Here is a 27,491-nt window from a genome sequence, read left to right as displayed (position 1 = left end):
TCTTAGCTTATTTCTCGGCAGGAATATACTAATATTACCCTATTTCCCTGAAAGGCATTGGGAGCGGACATGTGAGCTTTCTCGTCGCGAGAAAGTTCGTACTGGGGGCATAAACTTATGTCCACATTTATTTTTCTTTCAGTATCTTTAATCATCGTTTTTCTTGGAAGCATAAATGTCTTTTACATCTGTTACTCTTAAGGAAGTAGTCTGCTTATGCTTCTCGAAACAACAATCACTGTCTCTTTCCTCGAATGAGTTGTTCTTCTTTCTATTCCGCAAGGACTGCGCGACTGTTGACGTCAACACCGAAGATAATGCACGAGACCACTGATGCTGATCAGCATATCAGTATGAGCCCTCTAGTTTAGGAACGAAGCTGTTACGTTGTCAAGCAAGTCTGCATTTTGTCGCGCTCGTCAAGGGCAGTTAGTTCTCTTCTGGTTCGCATTCGTCTTTCTGATCAATCGTTCATCAATAATCAATCAACCAATCAGTGAAGAAAATCAGTGATACCGACGGAAAGTAACCACATTCATTCTCGCTAGCAGCTCTTTTCAGCTTATTATAAGCCTTGATTTTTAAAATAAATGTATCTCATCCACTACTTCAAAGGCCGTCATCAGCGTCTCCCTGTACGAGACTTGTGAGTGAATCCCTCACCTCAAGTGTCTGTACTGTTAAATCAACGTAAAAGAGGTTAGAAACTCGAGACAGAAAAGACACCGACACAACGGTGTACCGAGCACCCACGTGAATCAACTAGCATCTGCCGATAGGCTCAACTACACGAAGCAAACGAACCCACTCTACATACGAGCCGCTCCGCTAGTCCATTATGGGCGCAAGCGATAGATAGACATCGCAGCCGTCGAGAGAAGTCACGAAATAGGGGGCCTCATCAGTTCGGAAAGCCACGCCGTATAGTAGACTACCAACATCCATCAGGGGGTCGTAAATCAGGCGTTCGGCGCCTGTGCTTGGAAGGCAGTTCGTGCCAAGGGGATGGGCGCCACAGGTGACGACGCCAGACTCTGCCAGCCGTTAATGAGGTGGGGGGGATGAGGGCCAGAGCGAAAGAAGAGAGAACGAAGGCGGCAAACAGTGAGAGGTTAGCTTCTGGTGAAAGAAGTGAGGAGTCAAGCAGTAGAGGCACTAGCCGGAACAACGAGGCTGCGCGGAGTGAAAGGGCTCACGTCAGTTGTACCTCGTGACCGTCGGAGGGTGACTGAGTGACAGTCAGTCTAGCGAGTGGCCGCGAGTGGTAGCGAGCTTGTGAGGAGTCGATGAGCAGATTGTGCGAGGCGCTCGCTTAGCGGTCCTGTATGATGGGGGTTTAATTCACACAGGAGGCACTACTATATGAATACTCCTATCCCAAGCTGCACAGGTAGTTTGTCCAGTATTGAAAATGTATTGGCAAACGTCGGTCCTACAAAGGACCAGAGTAACAACATCAATTCCAATATTGGGCCAGTATTGGAAATGTATTGGCAAACGCCGGTCCTACAAAGGTCCAGAATAACAACATCAATTCCAATATTGGGCCAGTATTGGAATTGGTAAACGCCGGTCCCATAAAGGACCAGAGTAACAACCTCAATTCCAATATTGGGCCAGTATTGGAAATGTATTGGCAAACACCGGTCCTACAAAGGTCCAGAATAACAACATCAATTCCAATATTGGGCCAGTATTGGAAATGTATTGGCAAACGCCAGTCCTACAAAGGACCAGAGTGACAACATCAATTCCAATATTGGGCCAGTATTGGAAATGTATTGGCAAACGCCGGTCCCACAAATGACCAGAGTAACAACATCAATTCCAATATTGGGCCAGTATTGGAAATGTATTGGCAAACGCCGGTCCCACAAAGGACCAGAGTAACAACATCAATTCCAATACTGGGTCAATTGCCTGTGCTACTTGGGTATATATGGCAGTCCTATATGGGTTGATTAACCTTCCTGCCTTTCCTCTTCTTCCTCCTCCTCCTATATGGGTTGATGATGATGATAGTAATAGGAGATTTCGTGCGTGTCGTGTTTGCGGAAGTGTGTTCGAACACGAAGGGCTTGCGTGAGTTCGATGCGTGACACCCTTTCTCTTTTTTTTTTGTTATTCGCGGACGCGTTATCCGCTTTTGTGATCCACTTTGCATATTGTAGTCCCCGACGGATGGGATAGACCGTTACTGCTCGTGGATTGTGCGTACACGTTGTTCCGAAGCCTCGCTTACGTCACACGTGTATGACCTGCATTGTCCTCTCCTTTGTTTGGTCCATTCTTGTTCGACTCGCAGTTGTCGTTCGCCATTGTCGTTGTAGGTGAGGGTGTTACTCTCGGGAACGAACTTCTGGTGGGCGTGTGCGTATGCTAGCTCCATTGTTTCGCGTGTGTTTGACTGCGTGCGTAGCCACCGTGTCTGCGTTCCGGTTCTAATGATACACATCTGAACAAACATGCACACACGTTAAAAAGCGGCACATTTGTCGGCTGGAGAAAAAAGGTCACCGCCCGCGCGCCAGCGCCCTCTGTAGAGCGTGAAAGCTTTCCCTATTGCGTTGGGTGCATTTCCGGGTGCACGACTGCAGTGTTTTCACTCTTTACATGTGGGCTTTTGTTTGATTGTTTGTTTGCTTCTTTGGCACCTGCGCGCCGATCTGTGCTAGGGCTAGCTTTGTCGCTGAAGGTGCGGATGTTTTTTACTCTGCTTCCGGACATTGAGGGCTCGATGACATAGTTTTTTGTCACCGTACCACCCCAGTGGGTAACACTACTAATGATCTAGTGAAACTTAAGAAATTTTAACTTCACCCGTATCAGCTCAAGTGTAGCTGAAGTGGTCTTATTGAGTGTCAATCTCGAAAATAAAGAAAAAAAAAGCTGTGCGCACATTCGGCTAAGTTACTGTCGCTTATCCTAGCGTATGAGGCGTTATAGTGCCGGTTCTTATAATTCTGATTATGATTCATATTTTGATTACACGTGTTTTTTTTATTTAACGTTTTATTTAAGCGCTTATTTAACATTTTTGTATTTACAGTGCCCACAGACTGAAAATACATTTTGTCGGTTAAACTTCACTTAAAGATTGAATAAGAAAAATGGGCGCTGCAATGGCGCGAAATAAAAGGAACACCAGCATATAGAAACGATAAGTAATGCTAGCAAAATATAACAACAAAAATGAAATAAAACAGGAACAATGTTTGAGTTTGTTAAAACGGCTTTTAACAAAAAAAAATTGGTTGGTTGGTTTATGGGGTTTAACGTCCCAAAGCGACTAAGGCTATGAGAGACGCCATAGTGGAGGGCTCCGGAAATTTCGACCACCTGGGGTTCTTTAACAGTACACGGGCCTCTAGAATTTCTCCTCCAAAGAAATTCAACCGCCGCGGCCGGGATCGAACCCGCGTCTTTCGGGTCAGCAGCCGAACACCATAACCACTGAGCCACCGCGGCGGCAAAAAAAAAAAATTGGCTTCCAATGCTTAGGTGTACTTAAGCACTCGGATTTTGGATCAGCATTTCAGTGCAAGCAAGGCCCCCATAAAGAGGCCTAAATGTCATTAAAGACGTCCTTGGAGATTTGGTTTGGTCGGTGCAGAAAAAAAAAATACCTTATTTCGAAGCGCACTTTTTTTTTGTGAAAGGAGCCCGATCAACGATGCGAAACGTCTCTTCTGATCTCCCTGCTTAATGCATTACAAAATTTCTGTCGATGCGGACGCTCAAGGCACTCTCCACAAAACAATGTGTCCCTAGCTTTCACTGCGTATACGAGCTCAAGGGCGCCATTTCAAGTGTACAGAAGGACTTGCATTGAACGCTTGTTTGATTGATGCGTTCGCTATGGAGCAAAGAAGGCGAAGTACAATAAACATAGGTCTTGATGTCTGCGTGTATTTCGTTTTGTGCCAACTTAGCAACAAATGTGCTCAGTCGCACTTTCTATGGGACCCAGTGAATTATTCGAATAAATTCCGCTACGTGTATTAGACAACACAGCATTTGCAAGCTCACGATGAGTCTGCAGGCTCGCGCGTACTGTTGTAAAATGGCCGCAATGAAAAGATCCTCCTGCATGCCAACGAAACTGCACTTCTGTGGCGAATGAAGTCCTTACTCCGTCTATGTACGGTTATAGGTGCAGTTATTGTAGACACATTTTGAAATCATACGCTGTTTATTTAATAATTTAATTTCACTTCTACTACTGTATAACTCATTGTTTCTTCGCATTTCTTGATGCCAATTAATATGGACACTACCTGCAGCTGTAAACCCCTATTGCCTAATAGAAGGGGTCATGGGCCTAGTCAAGCTGTCGAGACAGCTTTTAGCTCTTGATCCTCTCCAGGACCTATTATATCTGAAAAAATAAAAGAATTGAAACTGAAACTGAGCTGAAATCGCGGGAAGCACCTATATCTACAGGAGAGATTTTTCGTGCGGAGTGTTCTAGAAGACTAGGTATTTACTCCCATACGAGCTTATTTCGGTACACAGTGGAAAAGCCTTTAATCAGTTCCCTGTACTCTGCAGATGTGGCTGTTTACGTAGTGACCGGGGGCGGGCACTCTGTTGAGCGCGTTGTTCAACATTGAGGACAAAATCTTAGTCAGTCTCTCATCCGTTGTATGCGATACTGTCCGTGTTAATCTTATCTTTCCTACGTACTGCGCATACATAGTCGGCCGCGCTGTTGGTCGTAAGCATCTGTGCTGAAGTTCGAACAGGATAGCCCAACGCCATAACTTCACTACTCCGCTAACGACAAACAAAATTTCTCCGTTGGAGTGTGTGGGCACTTTCTGAGCCACATCTACAGCCTCACTTGCACTTCAGCTGAAACAGAAGCCGCTTTACCGCCTTTCACCTTGATGTCACTGTGACCATGACGCCCTCGTTCTGATCAAGAGGTCTGCGGTTCGATTCCCTGCCCCGGCGACCGCATCTGAGCAAGGCAAAATGCACTAACGGTTTTTTAAGGTGAAAGCCTTTAATGCCTCATCGTTGTCGACAGAAGGTTGTTAGCAGTGGTGTCACGCTTTTCGGTTGGTCGAAATGGTAATGACGTCCGAGTGCGCGGATTCGAAGTAATGAGGTCACCCACGGATGTCTGACGCCCCCTTTTGGAGCACACGACAACTAATAAAATAGTTGTCGTCCGCTCCGACAGGGGGCGCAAGGCGTCCGTGGGTGACCACATTACATACCTCATTACTGCGAACAGAGCCATGGATACCACCGAGCTCATCGAAGCAGAGAGAGAGTCGTGCTAAAGAAGCAGTCAAAGTCGGCAGTCAAAGTGTGTAGTTGTAATGCGTAGTCAAAGCACTAGTGCAGCACAAACAGTCTCGCAGTCAATTCCAAACAGTGCGCCAGGAAAGGATTTCGCCTTGCAGCACTTTAGAGAGCCGAAGTGCCCCCTGGATTTTTTACGCATATATTCGGTGCACTTATATTACAGATTCAGCTGCCATATTAACTCGGTCTCCACCACTGTGGTCTAAACCCTTTCATCTAATTTGGCAAGTAAGGTCGCATAAGGGCTTTAATTGATCCACAGATTATTCCACGTTGTCTAACCTAGTCACGCAAACTAGCAGACAGATGCCTGCATTCGGCTTTCATGGTCATTCCGCGGTGCCTTCTTACAAAGGCTTTGGCAGAGGCCTGTCTTCGTGGCGCGATGATGACACGTTCTGTCTTGTGGAGCGTATCTCAAAGACTCGCGCGACGCGACGTCTTTTTACTGCTTTATTCATTCGGCTCTGAACAGGTTGTTTTGAAAGCAGCTCCCTTCCTTAGCCCCCGTTCTTCTGTTTGGTGTAGGAAGCTGAACGAAATTAAGACCCCCACGTGAGCAATTTTCCCGTGGGTAGGTGTAGATGCGTTTGCCAGACTGACGTATCTCGAGGTTACCTACTCTGAAATGTAGGCAGCGATTCCACTTTCCTTGTGCGATGAATGCATCGTTCAGCGAAAGATTAAAACAAGAACGCCTGTGGCGGTGGACACGTTTGAAATGACGTCTTGTTAGTCGCTGTCCTGCATATCCATTTGCGCAGCGTTCGTACCAACTGACAAAGTTGAAATAAGTTTGCACTTATCCTACAAAAATTCGCGGCAATATTCAAATCAGCCTTTTTGTTGACTTCATTATCGTGCCTAAAACTGGCTATTTGTGCAACGTAGACGCTGTTTGCGTTTAACTAGTTGCATGCAGTGTATCTTTGTTGTTCTGTTCGTTGCAATCTTCACTTTTTTTTCACCCTGCTCAGATACCTTTTATGGTTTGATTTGGTTTAGGTTTGGTTTATGGGGTTTAACGTCCCAAAAGCGACTCAAGCTATGAGAGACGCCGTAGTGAAGGGCTCCGGAAATTTCGACCACGTGGGGTTCTTTAACGTGCACTGACATCGCACAGTACACATGCCTCGAGAATTTCGCCTCCATCGAAATTCAGCCGCCGCGGCTGGGTTCGAACCCGCGTCTTTCGGGCCAGTAGCCGAGCGCCGTAACCACTGAGCCACCGCGACGGTTTAGACGTTGTTTGCGTTGAACTAGTTGCATGCAGTGTATTTTTGTTTGTTGTTCTGTTCGTTACAGTCTTTACTTTTTTTTATTTTCACCCTGCTCAGACACCTTTTATGGATTGCAACATTCCTAAAGGAATGCTTAAATTGGCAAACAAAAGCAGGAAAAAAGGCAAAAAAAAAACATGTTAATTGCCTCGGCCACATTATTTGTACTCCCGGTGTTCACATACCCCTTGACGTATATATGCTACTTTTCATATACTTCTTAACCTATACAGTTCTCGCGACACTTCGCACATTTCAGTAGCGTTTGTTCTGGCGACTACAATCCTTTCTCTGTTGCCTTTATAATGCGCTGCGACCCGCATAGTGACTCGCCGACTCGACTCGCATAGGACACTTCTTTCCAAGCGTCATATGAATCCACCGTACTGCTGCGCTATACATAAACTAACCTTTACCGAGCTCAGCCTTCGACAAACGTGGAATGCCGGGTCAGTGTTCTGAGCCGGCAAGCAGGTATGCTAAAGCTTGTGCGAATCTGCGTTTTCGCAATCCATTCGCATAATGTATTGCTATGTTTCTGGCACCATGTGTTTGACTCGGAATTGTGTACGCGTCTGCTTTTCTGTCGTCTTTGCCGCGAACATTTTTGAGGCGCTTCAGGACGTTGGCAAGTACAACGCCCGGAAGCCACACACGAAGTTTCGTTTTAAGCGAGGGGAACAGCTGTGCCCCCTGCGGCGAAGTTTGCACGTGAAGTACGGGTGCTTCTAACATAGTTGTACCTCAAGGGTGCTTCTAACATAGTTGTACCTTCATGGGTGGTTGTAACATAGTTGTACCTTCATGGGCGCTTGTAACATAGTTGTACCTCCATGCATAGCCTTCTATTGACCTGCGTATGACGTGCAATACAGAGCGTACTAATATCTTAAGTTTTCGCATACACATGCCTTCGAAAGAATATCACGCTGTTATTTACCCCAAAAATTGTCATTTTTCTCGAGTTTTTTTTAAAGAAAAGTCGAATTGTGAGCTTCGGCAGATCCACAAGGCACATATCCGCCTAGAATGCAAAGTCATTCCAAAAAGGATTTTTTTCATCCTTGCACTTTCAAGCGTTCTGTTAGCAAAAAAAGATAGTTCGTCACCTTTCACCGGCTTCCGTCGCGCATGCGCGCCGCCTCGTCGATAACGCCGGTGGCCGCCACGGAGTGGCGCTAACTGCATCAACCTCTCGGAGGTCACCTAATATCCTGTCAACATCTCGTAGAACCAGCCGGCGTGGGTTTGCAAAGTCGTGCTCACATGTGTTGTCTCCTTTCTTTATCTCTTCTTTCACTCCGCAGGAAAGACCGAGCACTTCAACTTCGAGAACACCGAGACTGACGTCACGAAGATAGCGTTGTCCTTCTACTCAGGGTTATTCGCTTATAACGGCTGGTGAGTGCCCTTTTCCTTTTTGACTTTCCAGCTCTCTGACATTCGCGTGGTGCCTCTTCTCTGAAATGAACTTCGCGTGTTCTGTGCTTCCAGAGCCTATTTTTAGATTAGTAGGCACAGCGCTCCGGCTACCGGAGCCGCTGCCTCAGCATTTTTCTGAAATTGCTTTGCATTCCTCCGGTTCTCAAGCGTCTTCCGTATTTCGCTTCTTTTGACCTTATTTAGAGGCGACGCATCTAAAGTGATCCTACTGTACTCCCCTTGTCAAAAGTAACCAAGCAAGAGGTCTTTGTTTATCGACCATATAACGGAGCCTTTTACTGCACCTCTAAAGGCCGAAAGGTGTCAGAACGTGAGGACAAGGGTTCACCTTACTCTACACATATCCAGTGCTTAAGGGCTGCCATAAGTGCTTCGCTACGCGGCTAAGAAACAAACCATAGTTGCCCCGGTTACTTTTGGCAAAGACTGTACACAGCTCCTCTCAGTTCCTATCTTTTAAAATAAGAATCAGTTATCTTTACTGACTTCTAAAAATTACCGGTAGCACTTAAGGAACTTTTGTTCGAGTAATGCCAGAGCATTGCAATTCTATTCCAATCCTATTTCCATTCTACTCCAGTTCCATTCTAATTCAATTTCAGCTTGGTTTGGTTTGGTTTATAGGGTTTAACGTCCCAAAGCGACTCGGGCTATGAGGGAGGCCGCAGTGGAGGGCTCCGAATAATTTCGACCACCTGGGGTTCTTTAACATGCACGGACATCGCACATTATACGGGCCTCTAGAATTTCGCCTCCATCAAAGTGCGACCGCCGCGGCTGAGATCGAACCCGCGTCTTTATATTTTTAATTCTATTTCAACTCTATTCTAATTCTATTCCTTTGTAGTTGGTGCAGTTGTATGCAATAGTACCGACTATTCCTGGTTAACATTTCCTATTTTCTCGCCTTTGATACTGAATATTCCTGGTTAACATTTCCTATTTTCTCGCCTTTAATACTGACTATTCCCGCTTAACATTTCGTATTTTTACACCGCTGATAAAGTCGCATAACTTCGACCAATGGCAATTTTTGTGAAGCTGTCGCTTTTTTTTTTTTTTTTTTTTTTGGCGACGCCGGCTTTTCATGCCGAGTAATCTAATCCTTTCGCATTAATAAAAATCCTACGAGGGTGTAAAGTTAAATGTAAAACCCCCGGACTGAAAGTGATTAAATCCCCTTCTCTCCCTCTGTCTTCTTCTTTTTGGTGCTGCCCCCTAGTGCCAATAATTTATATTTTTATTTACTTCCAGGAACTACTTGAACTTCGTCATCGAAGAGCTCAAGGATCCTCACAGGTAATAAACATTTCGGCTAGGAATAAACACATTGGAGTCGTTCTGCCCGTGCTAACAAAAAAGTTTGCTTTCAAATTTCAAGATCACTTTTTTTTGGGTGCTCACTTATGACGACAAAAACTAATTCCGATATTGAAGATGCACAGCAAGTGACTCCTATAAGAGTTCTTTTGGGATGATGTGAAGGGAATCAGTGTTCTATATTCATTCGTGATTGGGTGCTAAAAGATAGATTTTAGTGATGCCGCTGCTAATTAAATAAAATATAACTGTACTCTGAATACTTCCCAATTGCTTTTCCCTGAATGTCTATAGGCGTGTTCTGCCTTAACTTATCCGGCAGGTCCTGGTTTTGGGAAAGCGTAAGAAAATCCTGGATGTGATTCGAAACCATACATTGAACATTGGCATTCATGCGCTCGAATGAGCAGAGTACGGGAACGACAGCTCTATCTGTTAGATACATGTGGTGCATATGGAAACGAAATTGTACCGGGTGTTTCAGCGAACACTTTCAAAAATAGACTTTTTGAGATAAAAATGTCTTATACGATATGGTATCACCAGTGTTGGCGGACATCAGAAAACCGGTGAGCCGTCTTTAGTAAGCTGGTTAAGAAATTTTTTATAATTAACTTTCTAACTAAATAGAGTTACGCGCCTAGTTGCAATTAGTGACTTGTCGTTAGTGATAACAATACTAGATTTTCGAAAACGGGATTACTCTCGCCGCTGTGGCTCGGCAAAATTTGGCTTTTCCGACTAGTTAGGTACACTGGAGGGGTTGCTTTGCCTGCATGCCTTCGAGAGCAACGTTGTTCGAGAGCGCAATATATATATATATATATATAGGCACTCCAGGCACGCATATATTATTAGAGTATTATTCGTGACGTGATCGCTACGTCACAGAAAGTGCCAGGCATAGCCCATTTCAGTCTTTATTCCCTATTTTTTGCTGTTTTAAAATGACTCAGTCATTAGTTCTTTTTTTCAAGTCTTATAGCAGCAAATAGATGACTGTTAGAAAGCAGTTCGATCGCGATGCCAAATGCTTAAAGGATCGCAGCAAATCTTTCAGGGTCATTGAACTCACGCAGAGAAATGCGACAGGCTTGCAGGAAAATATTAACAACACCAGCAGGAGCAATAACAACAAAAATGTGGTAACGAATCTCGCCGCCAGCTATTCAGCGCTTTCACAATTCTTGACGCTGCTGTTCGACTTATATGGTCTATTGAAATCAGGCACACAGCTATACGAACGGCTTGAGCATTGTGTTGACTAACCGCGTGCAGAGCGACAAGAGCAAGGAAAACTGATCAGCTTAAGCACCAAACAATCAGCTTTCTTGCAGTTCTGTGGCCTGTAACGAAAAATGCAGCCACTACTTCTTCACGTGACAGGGTGGGGTCGATGAAATATCGCTCATCGTTATTCTTGTTCTTTGCTTAGTCAAGTCGCGTTCGACTCCTCGTGACCCTATGTGCCACAGCACACCAAGCCTTCCGATCCTGGGCTAATACCGTTACAGTGTAGCTGAACTCTAACGGTACTCTTGCACGGTAAATAAACTGCGCTAACCGTACCGTTACTTTGTTTCTCTAAAGGCGAGGCTAAACGCTATCACTATTTTTGGCTGATGCATTAAAATGTCTTGGGAAGTGACAGAGACTATCCTTATAACGCTTGGAGAAACCGAACATGAACCCGGTTGTCGACAGTGTTGGCCACTGCGCATACGACGCGGTGACCGGTTAAGTGCAGCGCTCGTCATTCCTTATTTTTCCGTGTGCTTACAGAGCTTACAATACGCATTGACAACGCTCTAACGTGCACTTTGATGTCATTCTGCACTGATCTCACTCTCAAGTTGCATTCTCTAATTGAATCTTACTAACTGCTTCGCCACACTTGTCGGGCCCGGTGCTTTATCTCTTTTAGTAACACTTGTTGGGTATGCCTACATTATGGCGTCATCTGCAATGTCGCCATGTTGTGCAGGAACCTCCCACTGGCCATCTTCATCTCCTGCGTCCTGGTCATGGTGGTGTACACATTCAGCATCGTGGCCTTCCACACCACGCTGTCCGTGCAGGAGGTACTAGGCGCAGAGGCCGTCGCTGTGGTAGGTGTTGCTCTTGTACCCTGAACGCTTGCACTGACTTTCCTAATTGCATACTCTGTGGGAACATCAGGAGCATCATCATTTTAACTGTCATTAGCATCAGTGTCTCCCCATCGCCTTCAACAGCAGCCACATAGTTAACTTGAAGCACTGATCATCCTGGTCACGGCACCAGTTATGTTTCTCCCGATCGTCGTCGGAATGGCCGGTTCGGGCTCGTCAGATGTCCGTCGATGCGACGAATAACGATGGCACGTTGGCCGATGATCGTATAGCACTTCACGTCTTCGTACGCTCGTCCGGCGACACGTTGCCGGTTGGGGAAGCCACTCTAAACTTATTGAAGACGAGAGCAAAATACAACTACTAAGGGAAAAGGCGGAGCTTTATTAAATCTGTTCTCGCCCAATTTCAACCAATACCGCTGCAATGGCGCTGTACATACAAGTGGACGGAGCCCAGTGCTCGCCAGAGCCCGACTCGGCGGACCGCGCACTTTTCCTGGAATATGCACTCTAACGAGGCGCCAGTAAAGTCCGCCGCTTAGTCGCTTCAGAAGTCGCCGACCCCACTGACCCCCACCCACCTGAGAGCTAATCTCCCGTCAATGGGAAACGGTCGTCAGCCCTTTGCGACCCTGACAAGGCTGTTCGCGGTCTTGCTACCCGCGTCCAACAGCGTCCGAAGCGCGCGACGCGTTGTCATCATTGTCAACCCCTCCAGACTTCAGACGGACACGGTAGGGGGAAATTAGCTACTGGCGCCGTAGGCTTCTATCTTAACACGCATCATGCGCAGAGCAAAGCGATGCCTGTTTTCCTTCAACTCGTGCTGTCCTGTTTACTACCCTTGTTGATTTCCGGTTGATCTCTCACCATCATCGATTTATGCTGTCCGCGGGACATTCCTGTGGACTCGATCGATGCTAGCGCCACTGTTCAGGGCGAAGGTTCTCTTTTGCTTCTAGGGGTTTTCGTTTTGGCTCACTTCGTAGAGCAATTAAGTGTGCATAAGAGCTCTTTAAACATAGTAAATTCACACCTGTAAGAAGAATTCGATGGCTGAAAACAGTTTCGCGTTGCAGCTTCGCCCTCAAGACCTTTCGTAATGATGCCAGTGTGGGTAACCGAACCACAATGGCGGTGGAAGCCCATGCTCGTTAACTGATCTTAACTAATTACTCCGTCTAGTTTCCTGCCTCCCTCTAAGAGCTTTCGCACGCCGTTGCGTAGCACGTTCGGACAGCCTTCTATGTTCCGGCGTTCCGTAGCATCTTTGGACCGAACGCTTTGTGCAAAGTTGAATGGACTCACAGTATTAAGGCGAAAGCCTTTAATGCCTCATCGTTGTCCGTCCGTCCACGAAAACTGTCACACTGTAGCTGGCAATCATCCTGATGATGTGAGTGGTTTAATACGCCGTAACCGAAAATCACTGAAATCATCGTGGCATAGTATGTCGAACCATCAGTTAGGGATTAGTCATTAATAAATAATTAGTCATGAATTAGTAATTAATCATAAATGAGTGATTAGTCGTTAATTGCTAATAGTCATTGATTGATCATTAATTAGTAATCAGTAACAGAGGCAGTCAAATCGGCGCGAAAAGGCTTTCGCCTCGCTCCCTTTAGACCGTCAAAATGACCCACTAATTCTTTTGTAACTGACTTCTGTGAACAAACAGGAAAGGTGTGAAAGCAATCTTAGACCTGCATGGTAGGACTTACATAGTACGTGGCTGGCTTGTAATGAAAGTTTATTAAACGGGTTAAACGAAGCGCTTCGTCACGCGGAAACCATTTTGAAGGACAGACGTCCATACATGTGGTTAAAGACAAAGCACGCAAAGGAAAACAGAAACGACTATAAAGGCAACAACTAGAGAAAGAAGTTTTGTTGTTGAGACTGGTGCATATGTGGCAATAGACAATGGTGCAAAAGGAACTCAAAGGACCAGCTTTTGTTCTCTCCTTTATGTATCTGCGCCTTTTGCAGCAGGATCTTTTGGCCTATTACGCCCTATCTACTGATCCACTGCGTAGAAGGTGGCATACATGGAACGCGAGATCCTGCGCAGCCGTTCCACCAAAAAAGTGGTATTACAAAACAGGCGCAGCATGCGGCTCTGAAGCGATTCAGATGCGCGGCGCAGCTTAAAGATTCAGTGAGCATCGGATTATTTCAAGGCGGAGATGTAACGCATTCTCTGGGAGTTCGCCCTCGGGTTAACGAATGGTTAGGAAGTTAGCTTGGAACAAATTCTTCACTCGCTGTCACGTTGTTCACACATTACGAAAGCCAACAAAGAAACCAAGGTGCATAGGGGATGTGGTTTTTTTCTTCAATTTATGGTGTTGATTACTTGGAAATCAAGTGTTTTTTATGGCTTAAAGATAATTGATAAGAAAGCAGCAGAAAAATAACCACAAGCCGCCGGTGGAAGCCGAACCCACGACCTCCGAATTACGCGTCCGGTGCTTTCGGGTGTATTTATGTGTAGTCATGTAAGTCGTAATGAGCACCACTTTCACCTTCCCTTGTTTGTCACATTGCTAGGTTTTTTTCTTTAAGTTGCGCGTCAACATACGGAAATATAACCATTGCTGTTGAACCTAAGTTGAGCACCTTTGCAAGAATCGCTTCAGAAGTCGAGCGACCACTACAACTTCGCTTTGTTGTCTCGCAGACCTTCGCCGAAAAGCTGTACGGATACATGGCATGGATCGTGCCTGTCTTTGTCGCCCTCTCCACCTTCGGTGGTGTCAACGGAATCCTTTTCACGTCATCCCGGTGAGTTATATCTTTCTTAAATCTATTACTTATGTTGTGGCCCCACCGCGGTGGCTCAGTGGTTACGGTGCTCGGCTGCTGTCCCGAAAGACGCGGGTTCGATCCCGGCCGCGGCGGCTGAATTTCTTGAAGGCGAAATTCTAGAGGCCCGTGTGCTGTGCGATGTCAGTACACGCTAAAGAACCCCAGGTGGTCGAAATTTCCGGAGCCCTTCACAACGGCGTCTCTCATAGCCTCAGTCGCTTTGGGACGTTAAACCCCAATAAACCAAACCAAACTTATGTTTTGAAGCTCTGGTCGGGCTTGTTTCTTATTTGGGAACCATGTGGGATTTCAGTTGTTTTCTCAGTAGTGTTTGCTCTGTTACCCAGGCAACACAGGTAATCGGCCCAACATAGGAAACGTATTGGAAAAGACCAGTCCTACAAAGGACCAGTGTGAAACCATCTATTTGCAATATTAAGGCGAAAGCCTTTAATGGCTCATACAGTCGTCCGTTAACAAAGCGTGTCGCACGCGTTTAACTCGGGAAATGAAAACGATAGAAGAAAACCAATGGCAGCTTCAGATAGAGGAGGAAAACATGAACCTAGAAGGCACGTTTGATGACTGTAGGTTAATTAGTTATTTATGGGCAAAAATATCGAAATTGCGTCGAAATAGCGCGGACGACGATATAGCCACGGGAAAGTTCCGGTGTGACGTCACATCCATCGGAAGTCGTCACGGCATAGTGAAAATTGTCACAGAATGGTCGGGAAAACGTCGGATTTGTGCCAAATTTCGTGGAAAAATGTGTAATTAAGCGTAATTAACACTTAATATCCCCAAAAGATGTTTGGTTTATTGGGGTTTAACGTCCCAAAGCGACTGAGGCTATGTGTAGCCCAAAAGATGTATAAGTATATTTTGGGTATCGATATAACCGCGGGAACGGTGTGACGTCACATCCACCGGAAGTCGTCACGGTATAGTCTCCTCGGCTTTCGACTGTCAACACTGGACCGAACCGATTACCTGTGCTGCTTGTCTACGGTGCCACGTTTTCTTATCGCTGCAACTTGTTTACACACAAAAAAAAGGAGTAGCCGGCTGTGATGTAGGATTCCAACATCTCTGACATGCAGCTAAGTAAAAAGCCCCATAGGGGCGTAAAATCCGACGGAATGCGAAGTTCCCTCTTGCATACCTCAATTCGTTATGCAACGCAAACTCCTTCCTCGGAAACCGCCCTAACCGAGAACTTCCAGAAAATCCGGTGAAGGTTCTCTTCAGTCGTTGGACGTATAACATGAGCACTGCTTGAGATGACATGAAGAGCTCCCGGCCAACAATAATTGCTGATGTCTTTTAATATTTAATTAGTGATGTCTTTTAATATAATAAGAAAAGGTCATTATAGTCCACGCTGTTACCATCCAGCTTTTGTAAGAAAAGAATTGATAGAACATTATTAGTTCGATCGTTCTCTGCGCACAAGACGACGTCACAGAAAGAAGTGTTCATTTGAAGGCCAATCAGGGAAATAGGAAAAGACGCCAACAACTGCTCATGCCAGAGTAATTAGTGCTGTTCTCGTTTCCAGTTGTACGTGTTGAAACCAAATCAAACCTATAACAGTCTTATAATGGACCAATACAGTATATACAAACAAGCTTATAGGGGACCTACACAGTATATACAGGAGAGTATGGAGTTAACACCCAATGGGCGCTGGAATTCTCTTGGACATCCCATGGATGTCCTAAACGTCCACAGGACATCCAAGCCAGTTTAAGTGTCCATTGGGTATACAAAGCTCTATTAGAATTTTCGCTTGAGGAGCCGCTTCCATCACAGAAATCACCGACCCAGCTAACGTTGTGAAGGTGGGCAGGAAAGAAAGAGGGAGAGAGTGACAAAAAAAAAAGAAAAGTCGCGCAGATGCGCAGTTCCCGCTTTCAAAATACTGATCGATTACCGTTCCAGGCTCCGCGCACCTGGCACCGACGCCCGCGTATTCTCATCGTGAACGCTGTTTCGGAACAAATGTCTGACGCAACCGTGACAGGCGGCGAGATCGCGTTCCCGAATCGATACGAGTCGATGATGACGCTGCTGCACGATTTGCGCGGTAAAGCGAGCTCCAAAACACAAGTGCGCCTCGTCTGCGAAAGTAGTTTTCGATGGCAGTCACCAGATGGCGGAGCCATCGTTAGACCACCGCCGTCGTCGGGTTGCATGGTGTCGCCATCTGGCGATACAAAGCGCAGGCCATTGGAAACGTTCATAACCGGGCTAGAGGGTGACGCGCGCGCTCTTTAGCGCGCGTCACCCCTCTAGCGCGGCCATGAAACGTTGAAAGCGGCAGCGGCACTGAGAAAGAGATGCGGGCGTTCAAACAGCCAGTGAGGTTCCTGCTCGGGATTGTATGTATTTATGCAAAAAACGCGCGAAGTTTCGAAGTTCATAAAGAGCTACAAAAAGAGATTGGAACCTTTTTGTGCCCGCGTTGCGAGAAGATACAGTGCCTGTTGCAGCAAAGCTGCTTCTTTCTACGCCGGCTCACGGATACATCGCGTAAATTCCATCCTATAGTCTCCATCGCAGAGATATCACCCATATATCTTACTCGGTGACTTTTTATAGCGGTCAGTATTTTATTATATGTTTATTACCCAAAGTTCAATCTGATATTTGTTTTCATTTCCTTACCAAAACCTCCATAATGTGCCCTCTGCATTGCTTCGACGACCTGGCTGATTACTGTTTGATTGCGCCTCAGTATGCTGATTTCGGGCCCCTAATGAGCCGCAACACTGGAGCAAAGTTTCGATCTGTTCTTTTCCAGTCTCTTCTACGCTGGTGCTGAACAGGGCCAAATGCCCAGACTTCTGTGCATGATCTCCGTCAACCGACTGACACCATCTCCCGCTGTCCTCGCTATGGTGAGTTTACGGAGCCTACCCTTAGCAAAAACTAATACGTTTAGAATATACGGTGGGCTATTTAAATTGTATTTTAAACATATTTTCTATACATGAATTCACTAAAAATATGTTGGAAATACGTTCCTGAAATTTCATGCTTGGTATTCGAACTATATTCTTAAAATATGCCAAAGATACCTCACTTAAAGCATACTTCGAGCACTTTTCAAATACGTCAAAAAATATGTATGCAGTTTTAGCATCTTGTCAGTGTATTAAAAGTGTATTTTCGGAAAAATTAAATTAATTCAACCGAAATATACTTCAATTCTAAAAAACGGGCAGTCCTTGTAAACGTATATGTATGCAGTTTTAGCATCTTGCCAATGTATTAAAAGTGTACTTTCGCAAACATGAAATTAATTCATCCGAAGTATATTTCAATTCTAACAAACGGGCAGTCCTTTTAAACGTATATGCAGCACACTTCAAGCTGCCGTTGAGCAGTCGAGTGCTCGAAATCGCGTTTCGGGAAAAGGCATTTGCGTGTTTGAACGTAGTTGAAGTGTACTTCCGTAAATACGCAATTAATTCGTCCAAAGAATACTTAAATTCTAGCAAATTGGCAGTCCGCTTTAGCATATTTGCAGCACACTTCGAGCTGTCTTTGAACAACCTAATGCTCGAAATCGACTTTAAGGAAATCGCATTTTGGTGTTGGCAATATGTTTTTAAAGTGTACTTTCGTAAATACGCAATTAATCCGCCCTAGTAAACTTCGATTCGAACAAATGGGCAGTCCGCCTAAACATATTTGCATTACACTTCAAGGTACCGTGGAACAATGTAGAGCTCGAAATGACGTTTCAGGGAACAGTGAAAATTCTCCCTTTCCAGAAAATTCTCCCTTTCCTGTGGTCATTTCGTTGCAACACAGCAATCATAACGCGGGAACAACGCGGGACAAAGACGAGACGGGACGAGAACGCCTGCGTTGTTCCCGCTCTATGATTACTGTGTTGCAATGAATTATCAAACTGCCCAAGCCTTTTCTGTTCTGAAGTCCTTTCGTTTTTGGTAACTTCTAGCAGGAAGGTAATCACCACTTATTTACACTACGTGCGGAGAACGTGATAGCATGATACCGGCAAAGGCGCCTTGGGTATTTCCGAAAAGGACCACGACCGGCAAGGCCGACCGGCTCCCATAGACGCCCGTGTATCTGTTGGTTGACAGCTCGACTCCGTACCTAATTCTGACGCAAGTTTCGACTAGCAATTCTGTTCTAGATCACATTCTAATTCGAACGCGACCAGTAGGGCACTTCTCGGATACTTTTTGGGCCCACAGTCTTTGCGCAAATAAACGCCTCACCGGGCAAGATAGTGCGACGCTCTCGGTGGGTATATATAAGGCAAGCCAAGTATGGCGCTTGTCAGAGCGTTTGTTATTTGCTGCGGCCCTTCCGCCATGGTTTGCTGTGTAGGTATCTTTGCCGCTGCCATGCCGTCACGTGACCTTATAATCTCATGTACATTGTGATTGATGATAATTGCGCTTATACAATTTGTTCTGAAGCTGAAGCATTAACCCGTATCATTCTAGGAAGTCGACCTTTTTTAAGCTAAAGTGAATATATTTTTAGTGTATATCTGGTGTAATGAATATATTTTTAGTGTATTTCTGATGTATTTAATGGGTATTTTTAGTATATTTTTAATCCATTATAAATATGCTAGGCGGGCAAAAATGTACTTTTCACGTATTTTAAAGAACGTTCAATATATTATTCCTAGCATACTTAGAAAGCATTCGTATTGCAGTTTAAGCATAGGGATAAAAAAATGCGAAATAAATATGAAACTAATACAATATGTTTGAAATGCATTTTAAGCGCATCCTCTTTTTCGCTAAGGGTATAGACGCACTGCTGTGAAAATATTTACGTTTAAAAGACAATATACCACGTTTGCATTTACTTCGTGCTGCGAAAGAAGTTAGTTCTAGAAGTTAGGAGTTTCCTCGAAGCAGTTAGTTCGCTGCAATATACACATACTTAATCCGAGGCTAATTTAAAGGGGCTCTAAAATGGGCCCTAATAAAGTTGCGGTATGCCTGGGTTGGTAAAGCAGGCCGCTTCGTGAATATTGTCCAGCAAGAATTTTTTCTTAATGCGCTTTGTAAAAGCTGAGTTATCTCTAGTCAAAATTTGAACTACAACGCCTTCGCGCCTTTCCTTCTCCTCTCGTCGCTTTTTGCACGCTGGAAGGTCGGCGCTCCTCCGCCGGCCCCGCCTCCGGGGGCGGAGCTTCCTGACCCCCCCCCCCCCCCCCAGACCTACGCGGCTTATTGGCCGAGGCCATGGTAGCTGCCTGACGTCTGAAAGAATCTAACCAATAGCCACCTCTCAACTCGCATACGCAGATGCGAGCGACGGAGGAGGGTGCGAGCATGAAAAAGTCACAGGCAAGGGCTCGCCAACTTTCACTCGTAATTGTGGGTCCTCTGCTGCGTGTAGAAGCGTATAATTTGGCTCAGGTTTTCATGTCAACACAATGCAGTGATTGAGTGAGTTTATGTGCTCTCCTCGGAAGGTGTTTCAGAGTCCCTTTAAGTGGGCGAGAGGCGACCATCCTCTTCTCCTAGCAAGAAACTTCACGAGAAAACCGCATGGTAGAGGGCCAGCATTTTGTTCGACGAAAACAGGCTCAAGAAATGTACTCTGACGCCCATTCTTTCCCCGCAGTGCCTGCTCTCGTTGGTGTACCTCTGCAGCAGCGACATCTTCGCCCTGATCACGTACGTGGGCTTCGCCACGTGGCTCGCCATCGGCCTCGCCGTGGCTACGCTGCCCTACTTCCGCTGGAAGGCTCCACACCTCAAGAGGCCCATCAAGGTCGGTGTCCCTCCTGCGTCCCCGGGACGCTCATAATGTTACACGGTGGAAAGCGCACAATACGCAATGACGATGAGCAGAAATATGACTAATTGCTGCGGGCCTAGGTGTGACCGTTCCGTCCCACGCCACTGCCCACCTCATTATCTAGTTCACTGCGATACCAACGTGTACAATACGATACGCACTTAGAAGTAACGCTTAGTATCGTGTCCTATCGGCCGCTTTCACAGCTATTGCAGCTTAGAAGCCTTAACCGTTGTATCCCGAGTCAGCATAGTATTGTGTCGTAACCAAGAACACCCGCCTTCATATGCTGGGCGATGTGAATGCTATTACGTTGTGCCAGAGTAAAGAGAGGGGGGGGGGGGGGGGTTCTCATGAAAATTCGTTCTTGAGATCCATCCTTGTTCGTTCCCTTCTGACCCCTTCCGGACTTTCCCTGATAATGTCAGAAGAGAGGGGGTATGGTGCAGCTACCACTGTTTCTTGGTTCCATTGAAGTAATTTGGACATCTTAAGAGTTTGGGTTTTTTTTTTTCAATGCGAAAGCATTTATAGGCTATGTCAGCGGGGTCGTGTCACCAAAACGTGTCTGCAAAACGTGTCCGCAGAAGTTGTGGCGTTGTCAGAAGAGCTAGCATAAAACGAGTGGTTGTTATCGAAAGAGGACGATGTCTGGATGCTGCGCAAAACAAAATTGTTGATAGGATAATTGATTAACTAGAGCCAAAAATGTCGAAAAAGCGGGGACGTCGATAAAGTGAGCGGACGGGAAAACAGCCGTGGAAGGAAAAATGGCCCAAAAATAGACAAATCAGTGGCGATTAGTAAAAAGCTCGTCCGTCTAAACAAACTGTCTTGGTCGTCCTTCAATACCACACCGCTTGTTTACACGTTTTGTTCTTTCTGTTGCAGGTCAACCTCGTCTGGCCCATCGTCTACCTGATCGCCACTATCTTCATCACCATAGTCCCCATGATTGCGGAGCCCGTGCAGACCGGTCAGTGTGCCCATTCGCAAACGCCTTTTTTGTCACCCCATTTTCCAAAGCGCGTTGAAGAAAAGCGGCTAAATAACGTCTCATCCGAGACGGCGATGAACTTTGTGCGACTGTGCGTTGTTGAGATTTTATGACCGTAAGTTTAAAAAAGTAACAACTCTCTGGTAAGACCAAGTTTCGGGAACTGTCCAGCATTTCAACCTGTACACATTTCCTACTATGTCATCCGCTGTTTCTGCGAGATGCGGAAATATATATTTCGCGAGTACGCATTTTCTTTTCGTAATGCTTTAGGAAGAAATGGTCAGTGAAGCCGTTTTGAGACATGGTCTTTCCCATCAATTCTAGCTATTAAGGACGCTCTCATAGTGCCCGTAAATGCGTTTAACTAATAAATATGCGCGCAGTATATTTTTTTACAATGACCTCAATGAGCCAGCGGCATCATTTCGAAATAACAGTTTGCAGACTGTACCTTTCATGCAGTGTAATTTTTGCGCGCGTTCAACAAGTGGCCGTGCATATATATCCCTTACAAGAATTTGTTTACACTATCCATAGACTGTCTATAGACATTCATAGACTAGTTTATAGACAATCTATAGATTTATGGTCATACAATTCTGGTAGACTTTTGTTTATAGACAAATGTCTACAGAAAGTCTATAGACATAGGTAAATGGAGAGTCTACAGACGACCTATAGATTTATGGCCATACACTACCTGTAGATTTCTGCCTATCGAAAAAAATCTACCGGTCCAGTAGACATAGGCCTATAGACTGTCTATAGATATTCCGTAGATTCATGGCCTGGCAATACTATAGACATTTGTCGATAGACAGCCAATAGACCTCTGTCTACTAAACCTTCCGAAGGCCATTGTCTATATAGGCAGTCTATAGAGCGACAGTCTACAACCTTTGAAAACGGTCACTATACAAGGTCTTCAAAAATGACATGACGATCAACATACTTACAAATTGAGTTTATTTCCAAGCTATCCTGGCTGGGAATACGTAATACATGCACCATAAGAATGCACCACATTATACAAATAAATATTGAAAGTAACAGTATGGCTAGTTTCCTCAGAAGCATTCTTGCAGCCTGTTGTCTGCAGACTGTCATCCAGGCATGGAAAAGGTTTGGTTTGGTTTATTGGGGTTTAACGTCCTAAAGCAACTCAGGCTATGAGGGACACCGCAGTGAAGGGCTCCGGAAATTTCGCCCACCTGGGGTTCTTTAACGTGCACTGACAGCGCACAGCACACGAGCCTCTAGAATTTTGCCTCCATCGAAATTCAGCCACCGCGGCCGGGATCGCACCCGTGTCTTTCAGGTCAGCAGCCGAGCGCCATAACTACTGAGCCACCATGGCGGGGTGCATGGAAAAGGAAAACAGCGCGAAGGAAAAATAATATCAGGGTAGCTGGAAAAAAAAATCATATTCCATCTCTACACTTGCTTTACGAAACAAGACATATCTTGGATATCATATCCTATAGAAAGGTAATCTTGATCGCTTTGGTTCGGTTTTATGGGGTTCAAAGACCCCAGATGACTCAGGCTATGAGGGACGCTGTAGTGAATGAAGTGAGTGGGTAATTTCCACCACTTGGCTTCTTTACCGCGCATTGACATCGCACAGTACACGGCCTTCTAGCATTCCGCCTCCATCAAAATGCGACCGCCGAGGTCGGGATCAAACCTGTGTCTTTCAGGTCACCAGATAATCACGATATAACCACCGAGCCATCGCACCGGCTTCATCATTTCAGGAAATACGCATGGCAAATTCTAAGCGATGTTCACAAAACATTGTAACAAAGACCCATAATCCCTGGAACAATCTCCATCTGTAATAGCCTACGGACACGTGAAAAGTGATTTCCCTTTCCACGTGTAGGGTAGCATACTGGGCGTCTCCTAATTAGCCTCCTTGCCTTTCCGTTCATCTTTCTCTCTCTCTCTCCATCTGGACTAAATACAGGCTGCCAGTACTGACTCTTTATGGCATCATTTTATGTAGGAACAGAACACTTCGAAGAATTGTGCCACATATTAGCATTGACTCACTACGAACTGTTGTGAGCGTCACCCCCACAAAATGCGCATTCAGCGCTCCTTACAAAGGGATCCCAACAGGAGAATACTGCAGCATTTATTCTTATACCCGCTATTAAACCAGCGCTTCAAAATACCCCGCGTGAAGCCTGGCACGTACGCCGATACGGGCACAAGCCATGCAAAACCTACCAGGCAGACGCGAACCAGTTCACCAGTTTTTCGCCCGTAACTCGAATCACAGATAGGTAATAGCACTATCATGCATCAGCGCGCGCTCCTAGGAACAAGCGGGTTGCAGCGCTTCCATGCCGAACGCATTATCCAGAAAAAAACTCGAGCAGCACAAAATGACTCGGCGTTTCAAAAGCAGGCGTGAGCTTGAGACAGCGTACGCATTACTGTCAATACCGTATCATATTCACTTAGTTTTTCCTTCAAGTGCAGCCCGAACAGCGCAGTAAAGAGGTGGTTCTTGCATGCAGGTACCCTAACCTGAGGCCGCTAGAAACATCAACGAAATCAACGAACAGGCTCCAAGTAGGAACTACTTCAGTGAAACAATTAACGTCTTCAACCACAGGCGCAGCCATAACAAAGCGCAATACGGAATAGCATTCGTTAGCGCGGATAAGCGCCGAGTTGCATTGGCGCTTTCGTAATGTAGCAGTTTGAGAACAGAAACGCATACTGTGCCTCTCGCGCAAATGCCGTTAGAGAAATTCGTGCACGCCCGAGCAGGGTTCATGAACTAGCCTCGCGGAATGAACTGTTAGCCATCACTTGCCGAGGCGACCATTACTCAGCCTTGAAAATAAATGCGCAGGCTAGCGGCGGACGCCAGCGCCTCTGATAACAGGGATGGACGAATCCATGTGTGTGCAACGTAAGGGGAGACGGGGTGCAGCTCGTAGGTTCTTCGCGGTGTTTGAGCACGCTGACCGCTCGTGTCGGCAACGACTTTTATTGAACGATCACACTATCAGCATTCCTCCAGCGCCGCTTGACTACAACTTAGATAAACATCCCGTGCTCCAGCCTATTGCGTTACAAAGCATTTTGGTGAAACGTCACTGTCCACGACGCGCGCCGAGCGAGCGTCTATACGTAACAAGCAATGATCACCTATCATGAACAGCACTCCATGTTCGAATAGGCGATAACATAAAGATTAACAAAATAAACGTAATCCACCTCAGAAGGCGAGTGTACGTTTCCAGATGCGCCAAGTAAAGCGAGCCCACACGGCGCTAACGCATAGTTTCATTCCGGTCGTCATTCACAGGCTAACTGATATTTCAGGAGAGCAAGCTGCCGGGCTAGTTGGTGAAGCATGTTAAATAGAATTCAGCGCAAAAAAAAAAACGGACAAGGGACGAAGTAAGGGACACAGAGACGCTCACGAGCGCTAACTACCAACTGTTTATTCATGCTGAAGTACAGGGGATATATATGAAGGGAATGGAGAGCATGCGCGTAGAGGTACAGATAATGCACATCCGTCAAGCAAACAAGTTAATTAAAAAACGAATCTAAAAAAGCACATTCAGCTCAGTATATGTGTACAGACGTGTCACTGACACAACGTTCGGACAGCTTTTTGATATAATAAGATTCTAAAACGAGCCTTGTCTTATCATTGCCGCTCTTGCCAAGAACCGCGGTCTTTTCTAATCCCGCTCTGTGTCCCTTACTTCGTCCCTTGTCCGTTTTTTTTTTGCGCTGAATTCTATTTAACTGATATTTTTGGCCGCGCATCTACCTTGCAACACGAAAAAGCCAGTAGACAGCTCACGAGGAGCAGCTTATCACCACGGGTTTCGCACCGACTGCATTTCAGCGCGTTAGGAAGAACATAGCGGCACAGACATCAGCGGCATTCCGCTGCTTGTAGCTCAGCTTACAAACGAGGATAAGAAGTTTGTCGCGGCGCAGATAACCTGTTCTGCACATACAGCGCGTCTTAGAGTGGTTTAGGAGACCAAGATAATAAAACATAATCGGGTAGACTTACCGTGAGTGGATGATTAAGTTGGATTTCCTTCGAAACGTAATCAACGAGAGAACACGGAGAACACGCCAACGACACCGACACATTCGCGCCCACAGTTGCTTGCAGCTCGGATGATTTTCCGCCGTTTCGTGGTAAAATTGGTAAAACGTGAAAGCGAAGCCCATTTCACGGTCGTATCTCTACCATTCGCTCTCTTGCCGTGTGTAGCTGGATCTGGTATCCAAGACCACAGACGGCAATTCGATTATAAGCGTAAATTCTGCACTCGCGCTTTAAAAGCTGCAATGTTTTCCCGAAAACAACACTGAAACATTTCTTCTTTGTCTGTACGCGCCGCGTCTCCCACCGAACAGTATGTGGACCACTTTTCGAATAATTAAAAAGTTACAAAACATAAGGTCTTTTTTTTTTGTCTGTTTGTGTAGAGAACTGATATGGGCGACATCTGCGAGTCATATCGGCTCCGAAGGAGCAGGTATATGGGGAGGAACAAAAAATACTGCCTTTGTGATTGTTGCTTCGCAACACTTTTCCACCTGAATGGAAACGGCAAAGGTACAAATGGCAGAATGCTAATCGCGTAGAGGACCATGCTCTTTGAGATGCCTATAACGATGTTTCTAAGAGATGGGCACATCCTTGAATTCTCACACCCGTCTCTCCCCCTTTATTTTGAGGAAGTTTTAAAGAAAAATGTGGAATCGCTGATGAAACGTTCCTGAGTTAAGCGCTTTGGGTAGTAACGATCGAAAGATGGAGTGGAATTGTCTCGAGCGATTCTTTTAAGGTAGAGTGTGTTTGTTTGATGTAGTACAGTTTGAAAACACCCTTACTGAAATGGCTGTCTTTCCTCGCTTTGCCTGTTAGCATTAAATATTCTTTTTTTCTGTTTACAATATACGTCACCGTATAACGAAAAAGAGCTTTTCAAGGCTTCTAAAAACAATATATGGGAGGGCGTTTCATTCTCCTCACCCAATATTTTTTAATTCCCGAAGCAGCGAAGGAAGGGGAGTACTCTAGCCGTAGTTGCGGTCACCCGATGCAGTGTTCCCCTCTGCATGAAGTGCAAAAAAAGAATTGACATTGTCATAGGCTTAGTTGAAAGGCAGTGTATAGATTGTCTACAGGCAAAAAGAAATTGGGATTGTTCGACTTTGGTCTATGGATATTTTGTATATAGACTATCTATAGACAAAACGAGATTAAGGCTGTTATAGGCTTTAGTCTATAGGTATATACCGTCTATAGGCAAAAGAAAATTAACGCTGTTGTAGACGTTAGTCTATCTATAGTCTGTAGACCGTCTACAGACAAAAAGAAATTAAGGCTGTTTTAGACTTAGGCTATAGATAGTCTGTAGACTGTCTATAGACGAAAGGAAATTAAGGCAGTTATAGACTTTAGTTTATAGATCGCCTATAGATAAAGGAAAATAAGACTGTTATACCCTTAAATCTATAGACAGTCTATAGACTCTATATAGACAAAAAGAAATTAAGAGGGTTATAGACTTTGGTCTGTAAATAGTCTATAGACTATAGAGGTCTTTGCACTGCAGCGGGCGTAGTCAGGCTGATGATGATGAGTCTGTAGACTGCCTATAGCCAAAAGGAAATATTGGCGGTTATAAACATTAGTCTATAGACAAAACGAAATTAAGGCGATTATATATTCCAGTCTATAGATAGTCTATAAACTGTCTGCAGACAAAAAGTAACGTAAAGTCTGAAGGATGGCTATAGAGTCTATAAAAAGTATATAGAAAGTATATAGACCATTTTTATAAGGGTGCCGGAAGTGGCGAAAACAACGCGTCTCCATATTTAGTCACGGCCGAATTAAGGAAGCTAAAGATGTTATTTCTAATTTCTTGCTTGCCTTCCCGTTCTGCAGGATTCGGAGCCCTGATCATCGCCACAGGAGCGCCTGTGTACTTCGTCTTTGTCTACTGGAAAAACAAGCCACGATGGATCCAACGCGTGTTCGGTAAGGAGCAGTCTACTATTCTTAACTTCGCCGAGCTCTTCCATGGACCGCTCATGGAAGCGACGTTCAAAGACATCCCGTGGGTGATTTCTATGATTACTCACAAAATGTACAAGACAGATCTGTGTATGTTATTTGCTCTTTTTGTGGATGGAACTACAGTAATTAGCAAGTGGCATTACGTGAAGCCCCGACATATTAACTGTCCACGTATTAGGGCTGTTCCTCCAAATTACAGATCTCGGATGTTCTTGAATTATTCGAATTATTTGTTTATCTTTCAGCATCTACAGCATACTTACGAAACGGCACATACGAATTTGGACACCTCCCCGTCTCTTTTCGTGGTCATAT

The 27,491-nt window shown here is 45.3% G+C and overlaps 1 protein-coding gene across 1 annotated transcript in view; it reads left to right on the top strand.

Annotated features, from left to right (window-relative positions):
• Positions 1–27,491, top strand: part of LOC149330484 (large neutral amino acids transporter small subunit 2) — a 181,355-nt gene that overhangs the window by 148,799 nt on the left and 5,065 nt on the right. The window contains exons 4-11 of the mRNA XM_089561063.1: positions 7,904–7,997; positions 9,294–9,338; positions 11,344–11,467; positions 14,156–14,259; positions 17,090–17,186; positions 19,915–20,064; positions 20,983–21,067; positions 27,045–27,137. Coding sequence (XP_089417189.1) covers positions 7,904–7,997; positions 9,294–9,338; positions 11,344–11,467; positions 14,156–14,259; positions 17,090–17,186; positions 19,915–20,064; positions 20,983–21,067; positions 27,045–27,137 — 792 coding nt within the window. The remainder of the gene's footprint in view (positions 1–7,903; positions 7,998–9,293; positions 9,339–11,343; positions 11,468–14,155; positions 14,260–17,089; positions 17,187–19,914; positions 20,065–20,982; positions 21,068–27,044; positions 27,138–27,491) is intronic.

This window comes from Amblyomma mixtum, chromosome 9 (genome assembly GCF_055824585.1).
Source record: "Amblyomma mixtum isolate Tamu chromosome 9, ASM5582458v1, whole genome shotgun sequence".
In the NCBI taxonomy this organism is placed as follows: Eukaryota; Metazoa; Arthropoda; class Arachnida; order Ixodida; family Ixodidae; genus Amblyomma; species Amblyomma mixtum.
The sequence above is the reverse complement of the archived record's forward strand: the minus strand, read 5'-3'. Positions and strand labels throughout refer to the sequence as shown.